The 23,962-nt window shown below is 47.8% G+C and overlaps 1 protein-coding gene across 1 annotated transcript in view; it reads left to right on the forward strand.

Moving 5' to 3' along the window:
* Window positions 1-20,080, forward strand: part of LOC119391751 (mucin-5AC) — a 162,227-nt gene extending 142,147 nt beyond the window's left edge. Inside the window, exons 5-7 of the mRNA XM_049415381.1 lie at window positions 9,316-9,783; window positions 10,458-10,768; window positions 16,762-20,080. Coding sequence (XP_049271338.1) covers window positions 9,316-9,783; window positions 10,458-10,768; window positions 16,762-19,519 — 3,537 coding nt within the window. The 3' untranslated portion in view covers window positions 19,520-20,080. The remainder of the gene's footprint in view (window positions 1-9,315; window positions 9,784-10,457; window positions 10,769-16,761) is intronic.
* The last annotated feature ends 3,882 nt before the right edge of the window (window positions 20,081-23,962 follow it).

Raw genomic sequence — 23,962 nt, forward strand, 5'->3', positions numbered from 1 at the left:
AGTGGCGTCGCTTTTGTGCGTCACGTCTCAATCCCATTAAGCGTCTCCTTGGATAACAGCCTCCACCAGCCTCCCCGAAAGGCATCGCGGCTTCGTACAGCACGCAAGTCAGCCGCCGGCTCGGGAAGTGGGCGGATCGTACTCCGTAGAGTGCGCCTCGAGCTCTCAGCCTTGAAAGCGCACCGATATTCGTGTTAAGTATATGCTGTCTAGAATGCACTCGATTCAATGCCTGTTTTCGAGACGACCGCGACTGCCGGGTGTACACCCTGAGAATAAGAAACGACTTCACTGCGTGTATATGCTGGCACTGCAGTAATTTTTGTGTGCCTGTTGCATACATGCTGTAGAGTTTGGTAACATAGGTGAATCGGAAGACGCCTTTCGCGTTCTAGGGTAGAAAAAATCTGCGGAGTGAACGCCACTGAAGACGCCCTAGTTTGTTATTGCAGAGGTGCGTAGCTAGCAACGGCATACTCTTGTCCCTTTATACTTATTAACGCCTATTTACTAAGTCCTGATGACGCTCTAGATGCACTGATGCTAGTGTTGAAGTAACAGAGTTTCCAGAGAGCAGGCTATTCAGATCATTTTACGTAAGAACAAAATTACGTAGACGGTCAGTCCTACAAATGTTTACTACTTTGGTTTGCGCTATGTGCGCGGTCAACCAAGTGAACACAAGCTAGCCGACTGAGATCTCCTCTATTATTACCCTTTCCCACACTCCACGTGTAGGGTAGCCAACCAACCCAGTGCTTGGTTAACCTCCCTGCCTTTCCCCTTTGATCCTCCTTCCCTCCCTCCCTTCTCCCCCTCCCCTCTCTGTTTCTCCTCTTGCAAATATCTTTTTAACTCCGATAAGGGGTTCGTCGTGCTCTGGAATGACGAGGCAGCTGATTGGCCTCGTCCTGTCGGCTATCCCACTATGACGAACGAAAGGTAGACAGAAAGTTGGAGAGAACAGGAGCTAGTTCAGTCTTTCGTCTGCAGGGCGCGTGAGGTAGTCGAGAGACTGCCTGTCTTCAGCAAGTACTGGTTTGTTCCCTTCAGATAGCCCGGTAGTGTTCAGATGATATCCTTACGGGCTGGCCACGAAAAGTTATCCGGATCAATCAAAAGGTAATAGGATCAAGACGGGTCATCGTCTAAGCTTGCATTTTATTTCTCAGTCTGAACTTGCGATACTTTCCTGACGAGAATGCTGTGTCAGACAAACAACGGTCGTGTTGTGACCTGGGTACATTAGGCGTGCAGCATTACAGAAGAGAATGGGGCTCGTGAACGACGACGACAGTTGTGTTGGGGAAGCGATTAGCTCGAAAGGACATAAGCTTGTTTGGGAGCGCACAAATGTCACCCTTTTACATTCTCTGTTCCGGTCGCCTCTAACTCCTCTGGGATCCCGCGGGAAGCATGCTCAGTGTGGAATAAAAAAGGAATACTTAAGCGCGGAATTTCTTCTTATCGGGCAGCAGTTCATTGTCCGTCAAGTGATTGCAGCTTGTACGCGCTACATTTAGGGTACCCCTACACTTGTGCGCTACAAATATTCCTACGCAGGCACGAACTTATCGTGAACGTGCGGAGCTTATACGTGAACTCAACATTAATCGATACATCGCCACCGTCATGTTAGGATGCAGAGAGAACGCCAAGATTCCTAGAACCGTATGTTGAGGACTGCATGCAGCGCTGTTTCTGTGGTTTAATCGGTATTTGTCAGTCCTGTACAACCGTCAAGTACCGCGTCTTTTGTAAACCCAGTGTACACATCCCAAGGTTTGAAAGACATAGCTTAGGAAAGGGCATGAGCTGCTTAAAGGAAATAAGTAAATTTGCACGCAGACTTCTCTGCAAGATTACAAATACGGGGTGTACAGAGAGTAGGTATAGTATCGTTCATCTATGGGCAACATACACTGTGGACACAATGCTTCACAGACTGGCGGCCATCCATAGTGGGCAATAAGCCAAAGCTATTGTCCACCGCGTATTGTCACTGCTATCGTCGGAGCTATTGTCCAGTGGCTATGACAGCGCGGCTTTGCAGTTTCGCGCAGGCTGCTTAACGCCGCGGTAAGAAGAAACGACTCTCGCCGGCAAAATCTCGCTGTTCACAAAAAACCGCTTGTTCACAAAAAACCGCTCTTCAGTGATGGAAACGATTGGCGCCCTAGCGTGCTGACGGAAGTGCCATTTCTCGTCCGATTCAAACCGTAAAACGTCCCCATTAAACAAGCCGCCATGCTTCGACACGCGGCTCCCTCATTACCTATTCCGCTTTCAATCTTTCTATCGCGAACACTTGTCAGCCGTCATGCGTGCACAAGCCGCACGCGATTGCAGTCACGCTTGCTGTACACAACGCTTTTCATGTCACGTGACAACGAACATGACAAGCAATATCGGTGCGCGTACTGCCACACGTCGACGTACAAAACTCTGCTTCTCATTATCCAATAGCCAAGGCTCAATCAAGCAGCCAAACCGAAAGCTGCCGTTCTGCCGAACGGAAGTTGCTTTTGCGTCGAGCACGTTCTAGTCTTCTAGTGCATTTGTTCCTGCCTGCGCCTGCTTTTGTATTTGCGCCCGTATGCAGAAGAGCACGTGCCCCGTGCACGCGTCTGCACGTCCGTTACGGACCGGGCTGCAGAGAATTTCCGGCTGGCCCACGGAGGCGCCAACCGTTATCGCGTGGGCGCGCATTCGGGCCGGTCAGCGGCGATCGGCAGTGATCGATACCCACTGGTCAGTCTGTGGCCCTTCCTTCCGTTCCGATTTCGCGAGGCCCACCGAGCTGAAGACCACGATTCGTGTTCTTCACCGACGGGCTCACAACGCGGCGAATTCCAGGCCACCGCTTCGAACAGTGAACCGTTAGATAGTTGCTTTTCTTTAACTCATTTTTTTTCGTGGATTTCATCCAGCTGCTGTGATGTTGACCATTACGTGTAACCTATAGCTGACACGATTTTCGTAGTTTGCTTTCGCCGCAGCGCTCACTAATCGTGTGCGGCGCCGAGAACAAGGTGTACGTGAGCGTGTATGTACGAGCACGCTTGTTGGAGAGTGGTACGCAACAGGCAAGACGCGGAGGGACCCGTGAGATGTATGTCTAGACTAACATTCCCACGAACACTCACGTCCATTACGATACGGTGAAGGTGGAAGAGAAGAATCGTTAGCCCGGCATCGTGGTCATGGCAAATGAGTCGACTGCATTGGAAAGAAAGAATGAAATAGGAATGGGAGTTAAGAGAAGGACATGACCGTGTCTGTACTATGCCGCGACGGCATCAGAACACCTATTGTACGCTCGCTGCTCGCGAGTGTGGTGATTTTAACGACGTAATTGCTTCCTCCAGAAGCTTCCAGTCGACAGCAAGGTTTTCCTCGTAGCAGTGTAAAAGGTGTTACTTGCGTCTAACAGGCTTAACTGAAAGTTAGGCGAGGGAATGCGACACGGTCAGGAACAAGTGAGCATGAAAAGCGCCCAACGCCAACAATGGAGAAAATTTTAAAATGGAGCAGACGGCGTAGGGCCGTGAACAAGATAATAGGCACAGCAGCCGCCGTAGTGTAGCCAACGCCTTATACAATACGTAATAGAGCTCAGCGAAGTCCTTTTGTATAATAGAGGTTGCTTTTGTGTCGAGCACGATGTAGGCTTGCAGTATTCGTATGCCTCGTTAAAGAAACAATGTCAGAGGGCTCCGTTTTCGTAGATGGTAGCGCGCAGCGGCACAAGAGGCGTTCATTTTATTCAAATACCACATTTTCCTGAATCCAGACATGTACCTCTCACCCTTCCTCTTTGCAAAACACAGAAGAACAAAAAAAATCTTTAAAGGAAACAGGAAAAGAGAGAAGCGTGAAGAGGTGTGCGTGCGTGCTTGTTAAGATTGTGCCTTTTTGCCATGGGACAAAGAAGCTTAATGGAGCATAAGATCGACAATTTATTTTGTGAGATATCAGGAGCGTGTCTGGAACAGGCTGCCCGAACTGTGGCACAAAGTATATAGTACCAAGTGACACGCGAACGGAAAGATTAAGAAGTAATGTAGTGAAAGGAAGAAGCTTAGGTTACCTCTATAGGCGATAATTTATCTTACCTCGGAAACTACACTCATCTCCTTAGTTCCACATTTTCCTCTCAGGCACATTGCTTTTCCGAAGCTACGAAACTTCTCCCAGTTCTCGTTACGATCACTATTGATCTCGTGATTTGATGACCGTAGTAAGGGTAAACATAGATAGATGGAATACGCTAGTGTAAGAAGTGCGTATCTACAGGTTATGTTTTTGAGCAGTTACACTGGTGGAAGTCCCACAACGTGCAGGCCACACATATGCTGGTGCGAGCTTTGGAATTGTCTCTTTGAGATGTAACGTCAGTAAAGACATGTACAACATGTTTCAAGTGCCCGAAATTAATACACACAGTGACAGCTACGTTAGTGGAGTAGCGCAAACATAGAGACAGGGACACAGAAGGCAAGACAACGCAGGCGCTTGTGTAATTGCCTAGGTTTCTGCATCCCTGTCTCTAAGTGCGCGCTATTCCACTGACGTTGTATACCAAAAATCAATAGCTGCTATCCTGAACAGGAATATCTAGACACGGCGAGTATGTCACGGAGTCACCAATAGAGATATGCAATGGGATCACGTGAAGTTCCCATCTGAATAACCAAAGCGTAGTAAAAGTCTAGATCGACAAGCATTACCAGGCAACGTGCTTCATTCCTTACAACTACGGTTATACTTTACGTATGTTAGAGGAAACACTTTCAGCGGGCTGCCGTTCGAGCGTGCTTCTTTCATCCGGTGTCGAAACAGCGGCGCACGCGTTTTGCTCGTGGCCTCGCAGATACCGTGAGCACGATAAGCGACTGCTCCGTGGGTGGTGGCGGCACGGGCGACAACGCCGTATACCGACGCTCGAACCACTCCCCAAACTGCAGTTACCGACGGTCGTTAACGAAACTCACCCGAAACTCGGCCTAACCTAATCCTCCGCGAGGAACCTAAACGACGTCTCTCGAGGTCGATGTATTGTTTTGACGTGTAGACCAAAAAAAAAAGAACCGAAATGAAGCTTCGCATTGCTACTCGCGTGTTTGTCATGCATGGTTTCTTTCGTTAGCGTTCATCTTAACGTCAACCCTTCGCTCGCCGTTATCGAAATAAATAAATAAATATATAAATACGGATGTCAAGGCTCACTTCTTCCCGGCACTACGTATATAACATGTGGGCAAATGAAATCGGCACTATGCCTGTGTGTGTGTGTGTGTGTGTGTGTGTGTGTGTGTGTGTGTGTGTGTGTGTGTGTGTGTGTGTGTGTGTGTGTGTGTGTGTTGTGTGTGTGTGTGTGTGTGTTGTGTGTGTGTGTGTGTGTGTGTGTGTGTGTGTGTGTGTGTGTGTGTGTGCGTGTGTGTGTGTGTGTGTGTGTGTGTGTGTGTGTGTGTGTGTGTGTGTGGTGAGTACTTTGCAGAGTTGCACTAGCTTTTTGTGTCAGCTCGCCCAAAAGAAAGCAGAACAAAAGACCGCGTAGGGACTCCTGCAAGAAGCATAAACCAGCCGAATGACAAAAGAACCACACAAAATAAATGAAACGCTATTGTGAAATACAGGCGAGTAGTGCACGCGCCACGACGAGGCAGCGATATTACAACGGCAGGAGCGGCGGTACGTGCTACGGAGTGGCTTTTCGTGCTAGGGCAGCGTGAAAGCAACGGTACAAGAAACCATTTCATAACAGCGCCGGACCGCACCGCGCACACATTTCGCGCGCTCCACTTGTTCGCCAGGCCGGCAAAGCAAAGCGGTGTAGACTGCGCCGTGTTGTTAGCATAGGGGCTGCCCTTGAGTAACTCCGACTCAACGAACGGCATACGGTTGTTGGCTTCACGCAGAGAAAAAAGTTTCTCCTTGATGGCCTTTCGAAACCGATTAGCATCGAATTAATTTGTCACTTCTCACTAACCTAAACTGACTTAAACCATTAGCGTACAAACAAACGCTACACCATCAGTTACTATTTAACCCACCTTGTTTTTTTGCACTCAAATGAGCGCATTCGTTTCCCAGTGTGAGTAAAATATTACTCACTCTTACCATTGATGTCCGAAATTCTGTATTTATTAGTGGCGCGAGCTCTGTGTCACACTGTTGGTTTTCTTCCGAGCGCTTCCGGTCGAGCACTTACTTCCGGTTTTCCGAACACAGTCAAACTATGCTACAACGAACGCTCCTACTACTAAACAGCCTGTACAACGAAGCATATGCCACATCTCCTGGCCAGTTTCTTACCTTTCCTATGTATTGTGAACACCACTACAAGGAATACCACCACAGCGATAACACGACCATGGTGTATAACGTCACTTCGTTAGCACAATGCAATGTGTGCGATGTATATGTGTGCGAAGCACAACTTCAGGTAAGGGCCGGGTAACTATCAGGATAATTAATAAAAATTATTTGATTGAATTCAATGAGAGATTGTGACCAGCTGGGACCGCTGCGACGCCTGGCGGAGCGGTGACACTCGCGCGCTTCTCTCTACGCGGCCTCCGTGATCCAGTTCGGCAGCGCGCAAAACACAACATTAACCAAAGGAACACAACAAGGCATACGAACGCCAACGTGCGAGCGCCACTACCAGACAACTAACACAAGGATTATGGACGCCCCCCAAATTTTTAAATCATGAGAGTAAACGCACTAATCTTGATGCACGGGACGATTCGGTGAAACGAGTGGCTAACAGGAAATACAATGGTGGAAGCAAATAAGTCTTTTGCCAATTAAATGACAGTAGGAAAGAAGCGATAACTTTTCAGGAGTGAAATGTGCAAGAAAAATATCTTCGTATTTGCAAAATAAAAAAAAGGGGGGGGGAATGAATTGAACAAACGTAGTACACTTGTGCGGAATTCACGGGGCACTGCTCGCGAGCGGAAATAATGATTTCGTGCGCGAAACACGAAACAAAACGCGCACTCTTTGTACCAGGAGAGCAGCTTCCGCAATCTCAGTTGCCTGAAGTGACTGTGCATCGGGCGTTCAGCGCCCTAGGGAGCTGTCAAAGAGGTCAGGAAAGCCTTGCTGGCACACCGTGAAAAACTGGAAGGATGTCAAGTGTCTAAATCAAGCATCTGGAGATCCACTCTCCTTCCTTTCTTTTTTTTTCTTTTGAGATCTTGTAATCAGATAGGAAACCCTGGAAGAGAGCCAGCAGGCAGATCGAGGTGCGTCCATCTGTCCTTAGCGGCTTTTCGTTCAATGATTCTATCCACGGTTATATCCGGAAGAAGAACAGCGGAAGCGCGGAAACGTCAATATATGTACACAGTGCTTGACTTCGCGTTGCTTCCCGTCGAAGTTGCAGCAATGCAAGCTCTTTGATATTTGAGGAAAGGGTATCTCTAGCCATTATTGTATGGCTACGTTTCCACGCGAGTGGCGGCCCCTCGCAGCGGCCGCAATAATTACCGAGCGCGCCATGCTCAAATCAGCCAATGGCGTGGCACCTGCCTGTGACGCCGTAAGCATCATTTTTTTTTGTCGAGAAAAGAGGAAGCGCTCTTTAGCTGACCTTGCGAATTCATTGTAAATCCCAGGCCGCGTGCTGCGCTATAATGTTTGGCCCGCGTGTTTTCGGGAGCCTCGACTACCGATCGGCAGCGTTTTCTGACCATGCTGAAGAAGTGTTGCAGGGCCCCTTTAAGTCGAACATCTCTGCGCTGAGAATCAACGAATAAACAGCCTAGCATCACTTCGCTAAAGCCTAGCAGCAACCTAGAAGCAACCTAGAACCTGCATCACCTAGCTAGGTCCTAGAAACAACACTGAAGCAACCTGATTGTAGTTTTCAGAATCGTCTAGTTTCGCTCTGTCAAGCTTTGCGCGGCTTAATGCAAGCATAGCCATTTTTTTTAATTTTGCGGTGTGAGTACGAGTGCAATAAAACATCAAAGCAAAAGAAGTATAACCTCAATGTAGAGCCACCTAATTTTTTAACCTGAATGCGCGAGCGTCGACAGCCGTGTCGAAAATTGACGAGAATACACGCATGCGCGATGAGCAGTCTTGAGCAGCTGTCTTCTCTGGGCTGTTCCGGGAACCGTACACCACCTGCGCTTTTTCGAGCACCATTATCGGCATCCTTTTGTTCAAGTGCAACGCGTTTCTTAGCGTACCAAAGACACCTTGACCGTTTCTATCCGTATTTCTGTCTATATATCTAGCCGCCTACGTCTTGGCGCTCTCGAGGTCGTCTCCTTAACTTGGCATGTACCAAAACTGGAATTATAGGAAGTGAGGGTATGACGAACACGACTCGCAGGTCATGACATGAATAACGTGACTTCCATGCCGCCTACGTCATGAAATCCTTTCTACCAGTCACGTGTGGCACATACCCGCATACCGTGGACCGTAGAATGCGTGTAAGTGCGACATGTGATTCACTGTCTATGTCAATTCCGTAATGACGAGGATAGGCATAGGGAATGTTAACGCGATAGCGTTAACGAGCCCTTGTCGCAGAAAATTCTGCATCGGCATCGGCGCAATTGTCGGTGAGTGGGAAATCCCGACGAATAAAAAGAATAGAAATCAGAATTCCAGTCGGAATCGAACCGAGGCATTCTGCGTGGCAGTCAAGTATTCTACCACAGAGCCGTCTTAGTGCTTCTAACTGCTTTGGAAAAAGACCCCATGGTAGCGTCATGTCGGGCAAGACCAATCGTGGTTTCAGTGTTGGCTAACGACGTGATAAGTATCACATATGCACTCCTCTGAATCAGCAAAGTACAGACCAGCGTTGCTCGAATACGCCGTCAACTACTACTTCTAATATGCAGATTATAGCCGCGCAGCGTGGAATTCGTTACGATGAAAGTGATGTCCGTGCTGTAGCCTTAGGGACAATGGGACGTTGGTCTATGGGTTACCCTTTACACGCCAGTGTAGTCGACGTGTCTGGCAAGCCCACGGTACTCGCAAAATGGCTGAATTTACACAGTGATATCGACTCACTTCGTAACGTGTGGCTCAATGCACAAAATGCAGCATAGGCGGCTTCTCGCCGACTGATTCGCATGGAATCGATCCCCACGATGCGTAGGATCTGCCAATTTTTTTTATCAGAGGTTTATTTTTGATGCTCTGGTTATCCGGCTATTCGGTGGCCTGTTTTCCCGAGATCTCACATAACTTCATAAATACGAACGAGATCGGCATCAAACAATTGAAAATGGCGCACACATTGCTTACTCGAGCTCTTTTTTTATTTTGCCGCAGGTCCTTTGCTGCTGGCTGGCAGCGGAAGCCAGCGGCCAGCGCTTCCAGCAGCAGCGACTGGAACAGACAACAGCGGGACGGCGGCCACAACAGAAGCAGGAGGATGCACCGCGCTATCAGGATGTCCTCCCAAGATCGGCGCCGGCCATACCTCGCTACTATCCTCCGGCGCCCGTTCATTACGTCAGTATCGGCGAGAAGCTGGACGGAGAGTACCGGTTTGGCTATGACTCCGGCAACGGCCCCCTGGGACACAGCTTCCGCCAGGAGTTCCGGCTTCCCGACGGCAGCATCCGCGGCTCCTACGGCTACGTGGACTCTAGGGGACACATGCGCCGCGTGCACTACACAGCCGGCAAGAGCGGCTTCGTCATCCTCAAGGACGAGCGCATCCTGGACAAGGAGCCACCGAAGGACACACTCCTCGGAAAAGACGACTTGCTGAGCACTACGGCTTCTCCTGCAAAGGTTATGGTGAAAACATTATTTGATATAGCGCAAAATTATCGAAAGCCGCAGTTCGGATGGTATGCATTTTATCTTGAGAACAAAGAACCGATAACGAAGGGTCGTAGAAAAACAGAAAAAGAAAAAGCCGTGATTATCGGCAGTTCTACGTCGCCTGTTTGTTGACTTCTTGTAGCGGTGATGTTACATACAAAGCGTTTATGAAAGTGTAAGAGCCATAAGAAAACATTCAATGAAGGAGAAATACGGTTATCCATGTCAGAGCACCTGCAACGTTTTTAAATTCACCTGGCTGTCATAACTATTTCCTGATTAGCTGAGATAGCAAAAACTGCTAAGCAAAGGCGTTGTTACCGGGTTCGATCCCTTGACCGGTACAAAGCCTTCCTACAGAGTCTTCCTACCTTTCTGCAAGAAACTGGGTCGTGCCTATCAGTTACTCTCGGACGACCATATTTTTCTTTAATTCGCTAGGTTTAGTTTATAGTCCTATCTATAGCTTAGAAATCATTCAGACAATCTCTTTTAATTCCATTATTTATTATTCTGTCATAAAAGGTGATAGACGAAGCAAAGCTGCGCCCGAAGGGCAATCTTATGTGCCCAAGGACGTTTGCACACTGGCACCTGACGCTTTTTGCTTTACTTCATGAACGTCCTCTTGTTTCGAGCAGAATGATGAGGTGGCCCAGCGAGACCAACAGCTTCTGCCGCGAGCACCGCAGTTCCAGGAGGAAAGCCGCCATGTAGAGACGCAGCAGTCACCTAGGGCCCAAGTGGCACCCGTGCCGCTGCCTTCCAAGTCGGCGCAGGAGATTCAAGCCGAGTACTTCCGCAGCCAACTGTACGCCTCGGGCACCGTGGCGCGCGAGCAGTACGCCGAACCCGACGCCACGGCGCAGCCCGCCGTCGTAGCCGAGGAGCAGCCTCCGCAGCAGCCGCTGCAAAAGCCCCGCATCGCCAGGCCCCGCCCGCACAGGAGGAGGTACGGACAGCAGCGCCACTATGACGATGGCGGTTATCGTCGCCACGTGTACACGGGTCCTCCCGTGATAAACAAGATGCTGCTTTCCTACAACATTGGAACGGGATATTACTGAAGCGGTCTTTCATGCATCAGCTCCCTTGCGCTGCAATGGGACCTGCATCGCTTATCAGCGATCTGACTAAACCGTGCTTGGCGTAACCGAGCTGGTTCCGCTAGTTGAACCCGTCATATTCTTTGACCCTCGGCGCTAGAGCATTCCACGTAGTATTTCGCGGCTGAAACCAAAGACGAACACTTTGAAATTGCTCGAGAATAAGATGTCGCGTCAATGGTAAACGAGCTGATGAGTGTTTCTTTTTATACAGGGTGTCCCAGCTATCACGAAGCACGATTTAAAAAAAAGAGGAACGGGTTACGCGAAGCGAACCTGCTGCATATTGTTCCTAGCACACTGGAGTAGCCGCTGCTATTTTTTTCGTTAATGAGGTTTAATTAATTAGTCATAACTATATTTGTAACTCGACAAGTACTCACCTAATTGTCAAAATGCCAATGAGGCGTATCTAGGCATGTTCTAATGGCATCTAACTGGGCAGTTCTTAACAACGCACTAATTACGTGCTCATTTTTTCCGGCTGGTAAAGAAAGCCCGCGAAATATGAAAAATAACACGTCACTACGCTCCCACCCGCAAAGGAAACCAGCGCCCTCAAATAAGCTTACTGCAAACAACCGCTTTGCCTGTTGTCCGTTGCGAGAGACAGCGTTCCGCATTTCGGCAAGGGTACAGGTCGGGCTCCAACGTAATGCGCGCAATTTCGCTGGGATTCTTTCCGTTCGATAGTGCGCCACAATCATTATCCATATCTCACGGCCGACGGTTCTCACTGATAACGCGGCAGGTGTTCTGATTACGGCCTGACTGTAAAACCAAGCGGTGCGTTTCTTAGGCCGGGGAGTGGCAGATAGGGCGATGCATTTTTTTTTCTTTTTGCATTTTTTCCTTAATACTGTCTACCTCATGGGAGCCTGTTTGAGGGCGCTGGTTCCCGACGCGCGCAGCAGTCTATTCACGTGTCACTTTTCATATTTCGCGGGCTTTCTTGATCAACCGGAAAAAATGAGCGCGCAATTAGCACGTTGTTGAAAGTAGCGCAGTTAAATGCCATTTGAACATGCCTACATACGCCTCACATTTTGACACTTAGGGGAGTACGTGTCGAGTTACAAATGTAATTATGACTAATTAATCAAACCTCATTAACGAAAAAAAAAGCAGTGGCTACTCCAGCGTGCTAGGAACAATATGCAGTAGGTTTGCTTCGCGTAACGCCATTCCTCTTTTTTTAATCATGCTGCGTGATAGCTGGGACATCCTGTATATGAACCATGAGGAGCTAAGCAGCTGTCCCGTAAGCTTATGGCATCGCTGAGCTCAGGGTGAGCAAAACAAATTATTCAAGGGAGCCAAAATTCTTCACTTCAATGCACGGACAACAAGCGTTCGTTATATGGGCATTCGATACACGGTCATCGATACACGTACGGCCCCCAGGTACGAGGCTTTGTATATTTGTATTCTCCATGTCCCTGCAAAGGAATAGTGTTTTTGCTGATTCAGCCTCACAGTGTGCTTCTCTTGCGAACTGTTGCATCGCTATAGTGTTCTTTGATCAAGCTTCGCTATTCAGCTTCCTTTCTGCTGCTTCCTACAGGTTTTGTAATATTTCACACGCACTGATGTGAAGTAGTTCTGGTCAGTTATACAATTGTGAATGTCTGCTTTTTCGATATGTTAACACAGTATGATATCAAACTAATTTCAGCATGTCTGTAATTTCTCACTACAAATTGCTTACAAGAACGAGTGTGCGAAAAGCTATCGAGCAGCCGCTACCTAAAGCCGCTACCTACATAAAGTGTGCTTATACGCAAGCTAAACTTTCAGAAATGTACTCGGTCAGTTAATCCTAAAGCGCTGACGCCTACCTATATCGATCGTTTTTCAGCCTTTGGTGCTGCCTTGCACCACTGATGTTGATCGAAAGAATTAAGGGGCTGCTTGTTTAACCTTCCGCACTGTCGGTACCCTATAGCTAAAGTTAATTATGAAGGTCATACAAAGGGCCTTGTTAGCTGCACCATTGTTTGTACTATTCTTGTTTCATAATGTTTGAGCAGAGATCCCATGACTACAGTTGGGTTTAGAAACAAGTCGTATAGTGTATGGCAAGTGCGGAAAGGTTACATGTTCCCGGTCCAGCAATACGGAGTCACGGACTCTGAGCGATAACTTGCAGTGCGTTGGACTTCTTATAGCAGCTCCGAGATTCAACAGACGTGAGTAGCATTTATACACACTGCCCTAACTGCTCTCAAAGACAATAGAAAGAAATGTAAGCGTTCCATACAAAAGATGCTTCAATAAAGGTTCCGCACACCCTTGCGTCCTTTTGTCTGGAAAAAAATGTGGGAGACAGACATAAATAAAATGCCCGAAATTATGTTGAAAGAATCGCACGGGGAGCCGGAGAACCCCGTTGATGGTACGGCAAACTGGGATGTTCGCGAGCTGGATATTACTGCATGGACACACAACGTACACACACATATCATCAACGTGCTGTTGTTGATATGCTAGAATAGCGATTACGCCCATGCCATGCTAAGTTAGCAGCACGATACGGTTCCATCAACATAACAAAAAGAACAAAATAAACGACTGCAAATATAGCACTTGTGTGTTCATATAAGTGTCTTGTTTCTTCTCCGCTAAGGCGTAGAGAGGTAAGGATGAGCATGATTTAAGCATGATTGCACGTACGCATGGTCAAAATGAGCATGTATGAACATTAGCATGCTTTGGGAATATAAGAGCGTTGTGCTAAGCTGTTGTGGTTCCTAAACATCTGCAAGGCGGGATTTTTCAGTAATGAAGGAAGTAGTTAAAGAATAATGGTAATACATGAAGGAAGTAATCAAAGAATAGTGGAAACACATGGCATAACTTGTAAATTACCCGCCTAAATGGCTTTAGAAGGTCCACCTTTTAAAAAATTGGTGTTCTAGAAACACGTGAATTGCGACAAACCTAAAATATCCCGTGCAAACGCAAGATGCGTCTGCACTCGAGTATGTGTAATTCGGCGGAGAATCTTTAAACTTAAGGCTGAAGTTTTTTAGCTCGATCCTGATCTTTTTGTATATTTTTTCGCAGTTTAGGCAATCCGAATTTTTTTTTTTGCAAGTGCACAAGCCATTCGGTAATTTAGCACGCTTTATTATTTCGCAACCTGCAGCTGCCCATAAACAACGTTAGTATTCTTAGGCGACACGCCAAAACAGCTGATTGCTTTCCATCGTATTGGGCAACAACGCAGACGTCTTAAGAAGAAAGTACGGGCGGGACATAGAATGCATTACTTGTTCGAGCCCACGTAACACATGCTTATCCTATAAGTGCTTCGGCTCCACAGAGCGGTGCAGAGCTTCAGGCAAAGACGCATAGTTCTCGCATCTAATGATAACAAAAATGAACTATACGACATAATCGGCTACTTATGTCAACTTTTCGACTTAACGCACTTTCGGCTTGTATGTGCCATGTTGATTCATTACTTTATATTCTTTGTCAGCCTATTTTAAGTTCCACCATATCAGCATTGTATCTGTATCTTTCTTAGCTGTTTGTCTTATTGGCATGTGTATTTATTCTTAATGTATTCTTTCTCACTTTTTGTAGGCGCGATTACAGCAAGTATTTTGATTGTGCTCCCCCCATTTTTCAATTCTAATGCCTTTGAGCCTTCAAGATATAAATAAATGAAATGAAATATTCTTGAACACGGAATCATGGGGGGACCCCCGTCCAGCTCAAACGCTTTTAGACATATAGGAGCGTCATTCCGACAGTGCCGCATGCCCTTACAACTTGTCAGTGACTTCAGACAGATATTTTTGGAAACAAAACGCAATGACACTAAGTGTATGAACAGCAATTTTCTTTTTTATGAACTGCAAGTACAGCTTTCATGAAGTACGTAAGCTCAACTAAGCCATTGTAGTTTTATGAGACGGTATCTGTATTACTCCTCTTATTCAAAAGACGCTATGCCCATTGTCACTGCAAGCACAAAGATAACGCTTCATGCTTTTCTTAGAGCGCGTCCATAGTGCAATGAAGTTCGTTAAACAATGCTGAATGTTACACTGACACAAATATGGCTGACTTCCGGAAGGAAATCGTTCGCTGAAGCTGGGACTACCCGCGCCATTAAGAAAAGATTATTTGAAAAATTTGTTGCTTGAAGAGATCATCTACAGAAATGTAGGCCCCCCCTAAAGAAAAACTGCCATTATGCAAAGCAATTTGCTGTAGAAAACAGAATGATGTAGATTGTGATTTGAGTGTAAGATCTCATAACGAAGAATGTAGATAGTGCTTCAGAAACAATCCTGCAAAGGAAATGACAGTCAAACACTCTGAATGATTGCGAAATACCAGTAAGGCTCCGCTTTGCAGGCATGCAATATCTCAGTGTTACTATGTATAAATACATGTTGGTCAGTACCATTGAAAGCTGGCCGAGTTGGTACGGGTTCATCTTCAAGAAAACTGTGCGGCAGCACGGGACAAAAAGAAAGACCGCCATCGTCTGTCTCACTTCTTTCTTTGTGCCGTCCTGCCGCTCAGTTTGATCGAACATAACTTCATAATTATTTATGCGTTGAACTACGCTACACACTAGCGTTGTATATACGCTGAAGAAAGGGGAGTGGGGAGCAGTCGCGAAAGCATGACATGTTGATTTCAGTTTTAATCATACTACGTGCAACAAACACAGGTTTATTTATATATCCTTTGAGGCTCTCAATTGAGCTGCAACTGATAATTGCTCCATGAAGGTACGTGGAAGCGCAGAACACACAAAATACACAAGAAGAACTGGACAAGACGAGCGCTCACTTCAAACTAAAGTTTATTATGGAAAGTGGCCAGGTTTTATTGTACAAAAACCGCAACAGCAAAAGGGAAACGCGTGCGCGAAAACACCAAACTGACTCTTGATGAACAATTATCACCTCAAAGATAAAAAACCTTACAAAACAATAACAAAAGCTACTCTGTGCTCATGAGGTTCACAAAACTAAGGTTAAACAACTGTGTGGAAAACCCAGATCATGCCAAGCGTGTGCGTGGCTGCCGCTAATCCTAGCGCCAAAGACTTATTGAGATATGCCACTTCACTGTTTAGAAGGTTATTGGACGGCTGGCTGACGCACGTGGGAGCATTCTTGTGGATATGGAACGCCTCGATGACTTCTCTAGTCAGCTTGTTCCGGTGCCGGAAAAGAGCGGTCGTTTTATTGAGTTCGGGACTGCACCCGCACTGTCGACAGTGACTGGCGAAGTGTGAATAGGGGGCACCTTTCAGGGAGCTGTGGTGCTCCCTTAACCTAATGTTTAGGCAGCGGCCTGTCTGGCCTACGTAGCAATGACACGTAGCAATAATTGCTGCACGTAGAGGACGAAAAACTTGTCTCTGTATCGACTCCGTATGTGGTCCACCTTTTGATGTTTGTGTACCATCAGGTACCCTTTATATTTTTTGGCGAGTAGCTGAAATAATAGCTCTTTTTGTTTTTCAAATGAATCCTGCTTATTTACGCAAACATTTGAGCGTCCTTCAGAAGCCCAGTAATTTTTCACATCAATGTGGCACCCAAAGTGTCTGAAGCAGGGTTTTCTTTAAAAGGACGTTATGTAAAAACGGCTCCATTGTATTGGGGCTTAACGTCCCAAAACCACGATATGATTATGAAAGACGCCGTAGTGGAGGGCTCCGGAAATTTCGACCACCTGGGATCCTTTAACATGCACCTAAATCTAAGTACACGGGCCTCAAACATTTTCGCCTCCATCGAATATGCATTCATTGTATTGTTGAAGTGTCATTAATTTTTCTTCGTTTCTGTCTGTTCGTCCCTAGGAAACGCCCAAAGAAGACCACCACCACCACAACCACCACCACAGAGGCTCCCGCACAGGAGTCGAAGAGCGAGGAAGCTTCCAGAGAGGAAGAGCCACCCAAAGCCATTGAGGCACCAGAACCTCAGCCATCACCGGCTCCTCAGCGTCCCTCTTCCATCCTGAGACCAAGAAAGCTTCACCGACCACCTCTGGCTCACCTGCCCCCTCCGGGACAGCGCCAAACTTCTGTGCAAGGACCTCCTCCGCTACAGTCGCCACCGCTGGAACAAGGACCGCAACTGGCCCAGTTCCCAATTCCGGAAGTGCGGAGACCCGCTCAACTTCAGCGGGTTGCGACCGACCAGCAAGAGCTTCCTCAAGCTCAGAGACCTGTCCAAGGTCATGGAGCTCCACAAGTCATCCAAAGGCACCGTCGACCTCCGGCAACCGCAGCACCGCCACCGGTACAAGAACGCCAGCCGCAGGGGCCTCGAGACATAGAAGTACACAGGGCGCCTCAGCGCTTCGGTTCGGCACAACGCCAATCCCATGTTGTGCGTGAACCGGAGGTTCAGCGAGCCCCGACCACACGGGCTGAGCCAGCCGCCGAGCCCTACGTGCCACCTCCATCTCTAGTCGACTCGACACATGGCATTTCCGGAGGCACAAACTTTGGATTCGGCATGCGCCTGAGCGGAAGGCGCACTTCACAGACCATTGTGGCTCAGTCAGACCAAAGCCGTGACCCCGAAGTTCAGGTAGAGGAGCGACCGACTGCTTCACCGCGCCACAGGAGCCGTTACCACACAACGAGGCGGACTCGCCGACCCACTCTCTCCATTGAATCCGAGTTTCCCGAATTTCCGGTGACCAGGGCGCCGCACCGAGCCGCCGCCGGTTTGCCTTCTAAAAGAAGGCGAGTGAAGGTATCCAGGCCTGTTCAGCTTCCTCAGGTATCCACTGAAGAAATCACGACACCTGCGCCCACAACAACCACCACTCCAGAGCCTCCGCCGACAACTACTTCCAGCATCGCGACACCCGGTACCCTTCCGGTAGTCACTGTGCCTTCTGCGCCTGGGCTAGTGACTCCCGTGTTTCCTTCGGCTGAGCAGTCATTCTACAGAACGCATGGCCTCCCACAGGGTCCTTACAACACGTACGGCCAAGCCGTCACGTTGCCACAGCAACCATTCACTCAGCCTTCTCCATTCACTCCCCCAGCCACCGTGGCAGATACGCCGGCTGTGACTGCGGCACCTAGAGAAACCCCAGCTCCAGGAGATAGAGAGTCTGATGCCTCACCGCGAAGGCCTGTAGACCAGCCAAGCGCAGTTGTGTCACAGCAGGGACCACTGCTGGGACAACCAGGCGCATTCCCACTGCCCCCTCGTAGCCAGTTTGGACAGCCCTCTTTGTTGCCCGGGCAGGCACCGCCCCACCTTAATTCTCCTTTCCCTCAAAGGCCTATCTATCAGCTGCCAGGATTTAACCCTGGACAAAGTCCTCCTGTTCCACAGCACTACTTCCCACCCCTTGGAGCGCCGTTCGTGCCACGGAACAGCACATTCGTGGAAGACGTTCCCGTGCCAGGCCAGCCACGGGTACCAGAAGGCTCTCAGGCACCGCCTCAAAGGAACAGGACATCGGAAGCTTTTCCCCTTCCAGTTCAACGAAGCTTCGTTGACGCTTCGGTGGCGGCGCAAGGTGGGTTCGGACAGCAACGGCCAGCGTTGGCGAATCCCTACTCCGCAGTGCAACCCGCTCACGTGTTCGGACCCCCTCCTGGAAGCGTTCCTACATTCGGTGGATTTCCCAACCAGTTTCCTGGGGCACCATTCCGTGGTGCGCCAACGCCGGAACTAGTCGATCCCCAATTCCGCGGTCAGACATCGCTCCCACTGCCCAACCAGGCAGCCGCCGCTGCTTCCCAAACAACTCCAAGTCAGCAGCGTAACAGTTTCGTCACAGAAGCGACACCTGGTGTGACCCAAGCAAATGATTTGGGAACGACGCCTCTCTCTCTAAGCTCTCCTTCTACTGCAGCCGAGAACCAGTATGTTGATGATGTCGGCACCTCCCTGCAACTACCCACAGCCACTCCTCCTTCGGCGTCCTCGCTATCTACGCTTAATGGTGAGAGGACAACTTCAGCGCCATTCGAGTACCAAACGTCGAGACCGTCCGTCCTCCAGTACCAAACTCCATCGAGGCCTAGCGAACAGTTTGCTACTTCGCCCGCTGTGCCTCTATATCAGACGACACCGAGGCCGGCGCCGCAATTCCAGCAGTCTCTCGAACCACAGCAACGAACAACTCCGGCTCCCCAGTCCCAGCCATCTTCTCCTGGAGCGCCGCCTTCAAGCCAGAGCCACTTTAGGCTCGGCACATCACAGCAGCAGCAACAGAACACGATCGGTGCTCAACCGCAGTTCAACAGCATAGGAGGTGCACAGCAAGGGTACGATCCCTACCAGCAGCAGTTCGGAGGCGGATACCAGGTTGGAAACAACCTGTTCAGTCCCGTTCAGCAAACGTCGCAGGACCTCGGAGGAGGCTACCAGTATCCAGATTCGGGTCCATTCCAGGCGCAATTCGGGGGGCCCTATCAGCCTCAATATACCACCGTCGATGACTACTCACAGTATCAGGGATCCGCTGGCCTAGGCGACATCAGAGGTAGTGGCACAAATCAACAAGGATACAGGGCAACGACACCTCCCGCGTTCGACAGTAGATTGCTCTCATATGACATAGGGGTTCCCTATAGGTCATAGTTTTCATGTTGCTTCATTTTCCGATGAATGGTGGTAATGTGACGCTACGCTGTGCCCAGAAATGAATGTACAGAGGGAAAAAAATTGGGCAGATTCTGTTTTGAGTCTTCGGGGCGCTTGAGTGCAAGAGATTTAGGTTGATGGTCTTTGGACGAGGAGAAAAATTTATGAATTGTCTTGCTCGACAACGGCTGCTGAACGTACGTGTGCATACTACTATTTTCTTTTGTGAGCGCATTGTTTCGTTAAAAATGGTAATAATAAACAACTTCGCTCATACTGATGGAGCTATTACAAACCTCACATCAAGCAGGCGTAACATGTACTTGTGCTACACAGAACAGGGCTAGATTTTGTCTACTTCTGTTAGTTGTATCTGTGGCTTAAAATTGTTAATCTGCAGCGCTCACTTGATTATTTGAATATCCGAAACATAGAGGACCTTGACTTGATGTAAGATTAAGTTGAATGGAGCTTCGCAATATTCTTATGAGCATATCGCTAGTTTCCACAAACACGTAAGTGAAACACCTTTACTCAGACCTTTAACGTTTCTCTCGAGCAATATTTGATGCTGAATACCAATATGTCTATGTCAGAGTTTATCCAATGATTGAGTGTTTGCTTGTATGTCCATGTGTTTGCGCTCTGCCTGCCGAAGCTCTCTTATTCACTCTGATTAACCCATTATGTTCTTCTGCCGAAAGCTGGTTATTATTCATTCTTTCCCCTCAGGCATTCATGGTATTTCCGTTTTTGCTTCTTTCGTTAGACAAAGCGCTAGTTTTGTGAAGCGCACTTTTTATCCTGAAGCCAGACTCCATATCAATTGTAATCTCTGTAAGCAGTAGTTTCATTCCGTCCTTCGAATGCCAGCGATACACAAATTTAAGGGGATTAGGATAACCGATAATTCGCCCGAGTTACACTTTGCGTTTCACTTCGAATCGCGAATATTCGCTAACACTCGCGCCCAGTTTCTTGCACATTTGTTACCTTCACGAAATAGCTAACGCCTCTAGTCTGTTGGAGCAAATTCAGTTTCTGGATGGTTTATTATATTCACAACTCTTAAAACTGCCGCAATCAAAGCACATCGAAATAATCAAGATGGGTATTTAACTTGCCGAAGGGATGCGAATGAGTGACAGAAAAACATTGAGGTTGGAGAGCAGCTTGATTGAGCTGACGAATGGCTTGCAGGCTTGCTTAGTTGAAAAGTATAAGTAGGGTTACTAAGAAATGGCCTACGAAAGGGAAAACCATGTAGTGAGTCAGCAAAAATATGCTTTTTTTTTCGAGCAAAGCGCAGAGACGTTTGCTCACATTGGCGAATGAAATTGGTCATGTAGAAAACCGACCGTTGCATTTCCTCAGGCATATAAAATTTAAGATAGGAATTCAAGATGTGCGGTACGCATGCTTTTCGGGACATATTTAGACGGCTAACAGCTGTGCATTGATGTAAAAATTACTTCAACAAACTGTTGAGTACAGACGAGGCTGCTGCTCTTTTCTTTTTTACATGCCCATTTCTCAGGGTAACATATCTTTCATCTTTCTAGCAGGGTATAATTTCTCTCTGTCATTCTCAATTTTCTTTATTCGCCACATTGCAACTCTTATTGAACGCTTGTATGACAGGTGATGGAATGTTTGAGGCGTATACGTGATGTGTTCATGCTAAGGGTGAAACCTTGTTTCAACAGACTGGTGAGGCATCGTTTACGGCAGATTGGAAGAGTACGACTTCGCTTTTGAGCAGCATACCGACCATACATGGATTAACGCGGTTCGTAAATATGGCTATTCAACATGAACCACTAAAAAATGAATGGCCACTTTCTATGTCAAGTATAAGAAGAAATGACTGCTTACTGCTGCCTTGAGCACTCACGATATACAATTTTGTGTGCAATTTTGTGTCACTGCAATTAATCTCCGCAATAGACTATGGCTTGCTATGTTCACCATACGGCTACAAAGAAGAAAAATAGAACTAGAAAGGAGGCAGCCTGGCGTAATGAGTGAGTAGGCAAAGTAATTGATCGTATGACAACAATTGTCCAGAAGAGAAGATTTTCATACATAGATGACGGAAAACTGTTATCAAATCAAAGATGCCATAACGCCGTGTGATTTGGTTACCCTGTATACATTGTCTACAGGGCAACGTTTGTAAGGTGTTCATTGTTTTGTGAGGTCATCTGGAAATAACAGTGAGGCTTAGGTGCTCTGAAGGAGGGTTTAGTTTCGAAGATGTCGCTTTGCAAGAATTCTATTGGCACCGATTTGTTCTGGCATAGGCTGTTTTACGCGGATCATCTAAGTATTGAGCAGCAACGCGGCGCAGCATTAAGCTCGCTGAGGTTCTTTTCACTCTAAGCATGTCTTGATAGCAATGCGCCTTGACTCGTTCATTTTAATATTCAAGAGTTTGTCTGCGGAACACTGCGGCGAGTGCAGTATTTTTTGCCAAGATACGTGTACATATGTTTTGATGAAGCTTACACTTTATAAATGGAGCAACAAAAACAGCTCTACCTACATGGTGTTGTGACTGTGCTGTGTTTGTTATGACAAGGTTTTACTTCATTGTTGAAATAAAGAAAAATGTATTTGTTATGTACATGTGCCTACTTTTTGAGACGTATGTTGATTCTCCTTTATATTCTCCTCGTTATCCTGATTCTCCTTGTATATTACTGCCACTGAATGTTCTAAACACTCCTTCCACGTAAGCAAACAGAATGTGTGCGCGCCAGGGCACCTTCTTGGTGGACTGGCTACTTTTACCCTCATAGCTTACATAAGTGATTGATACTTGAGAGAAAGAGAGAGAGAGACGAGGTAAACGAAAGAGGTGAACCAAACGCGCGTCCCGTTTGCTACCCTGCACTGGGGAAAAGGGGATGGTTGATAAAAAAATTGTGAGAAGGAAGAGTGGAGCTTCATCCAAGAGTGTATAGCGGTACCACAGTTTGTCACGTAGGTCTGCAGAGGTCGGTTACTGAGCTCGAGGCCTGTATTCTTGACATAGTGCTAGGCATCACCTGGAGAAAACACCCGAGGTGTACGAAAGCATAAGTGAACACGATGGCCTGGACGACGAACGTCGAAGGGTTCGTCAATCGATGCATCAGTTCTTGAATGAATACGTCGGTAGCAGTCATCCTTACATCGGAATCGATACTTGTGCATGTACAGAAATATTGAGATAGAAACAGCGGAAGCGCAGGGAGGCTAACAACAACACAAAAAAAAAGTCCATGTAACACACTGCCATCAGGAAAGCGCAACAAGATACAAACCGATACGAAGGCGGAATACGACGACTATTGAAATGCAAAAGTGCTCACGAAATTCCGAGGGATTGCACGTCGCTACGCTATTATTTATGTTATACCTAAGTTCTACCTAGTATAAGAGGGACTCCGTTGGCAAAAGGTACTGCCTTTTACTCATAAGAGAAATACGCTTTCTGGGATGATGAAAAAAATTTTTAATTTTCCCAAACAGCGTCCCCGAGCTCTTAAGCTTCGGGTCACCCTAGGTGGGAGGGTCCCTCAGTCCAGGAATCCTCTGGCCGCGATCACCTCCCTGGCCCTGGCGACGAGTCCACGTTGGTCGTCTAGGTCCCGTGCGGAGATCTTAGCCTCCCACGTCTCGGCGAGGAGGTTGTTGCGTGCGGTCGTTGCGGGTTTGTTATCGGCATCTTGGTGGCGCCACGGGCACTCGAGTATGAAGTGTGCCAGTGTGTCGGGAACGTCGCAGATCGGGCAGTGGTATGCATGAAGCGTCGGGTAGATGCGATGTAGCAGGATACCGTGCGTGTACGTGTTGCTTTGCAGTCTTCGGAATGCTGTTGTTTCTTCCTTAGTCAGCTTTGGGTGAGGTGGCGGGTACACCCTGCGAGCTAGGCGAAGGTGTTGCAGTATGGCGTTATACGTCGGGGGTACGGTCTCCACTTCTGCTGCAGCGCTGGCTAACCGCGGTTCGAGCGGTTCGGAATTCGTGAAGGACCGGTTCATTGAAACGATGTTGTGACGTCCAAGGCAGTGTTACAGTTAATATTTTAACACGAAAGTGTTTTATGCCGGGGTCCACCAAGTACATCCGTCACGGATATGACGTTGATAAAATGGACGCCAACGGGTGAGAAAGAAAAAAACCAAGAAAAAGATACCCCGCTGGGAATCGAACCCACGACGTTGCGGCCGCGACGGCAAGCGCCCGACGCTCTACCGACTAAGCCAACTCGGGAGATGCTAGGCACGGCGCGAACGCGCCTTATATCTTTCACACATTCTCTTTCGCGGCGGGCGGAGCGGGGTGGTGCCGCCGTCTGTGAGAGGTGGAAAGAAGTAATGCTTCACGATCGACACTTACTAGCGCTTACTCCGAGATTGCACGTGATATCGGACGTCATGGTTAAAGCCTCTC

The sequence above is a fragment of the Rhipicephalus sanguineus genome, chromosome 4 (genome assembly GCF_013339695.2).
Source record: "Rhipicephalus sanguineus isolate Rsan-2018 chromosome 4, BIME_Rsan_1.4, whole genome shotgun sequence".
Classification (NCBI taxonomy): Eukaryota; Metazoa; Arthropoda; class Arachnida; order Ixodida; family Ixodidae; genus Rhipicephalus; species Rhipicephalus sanguineus.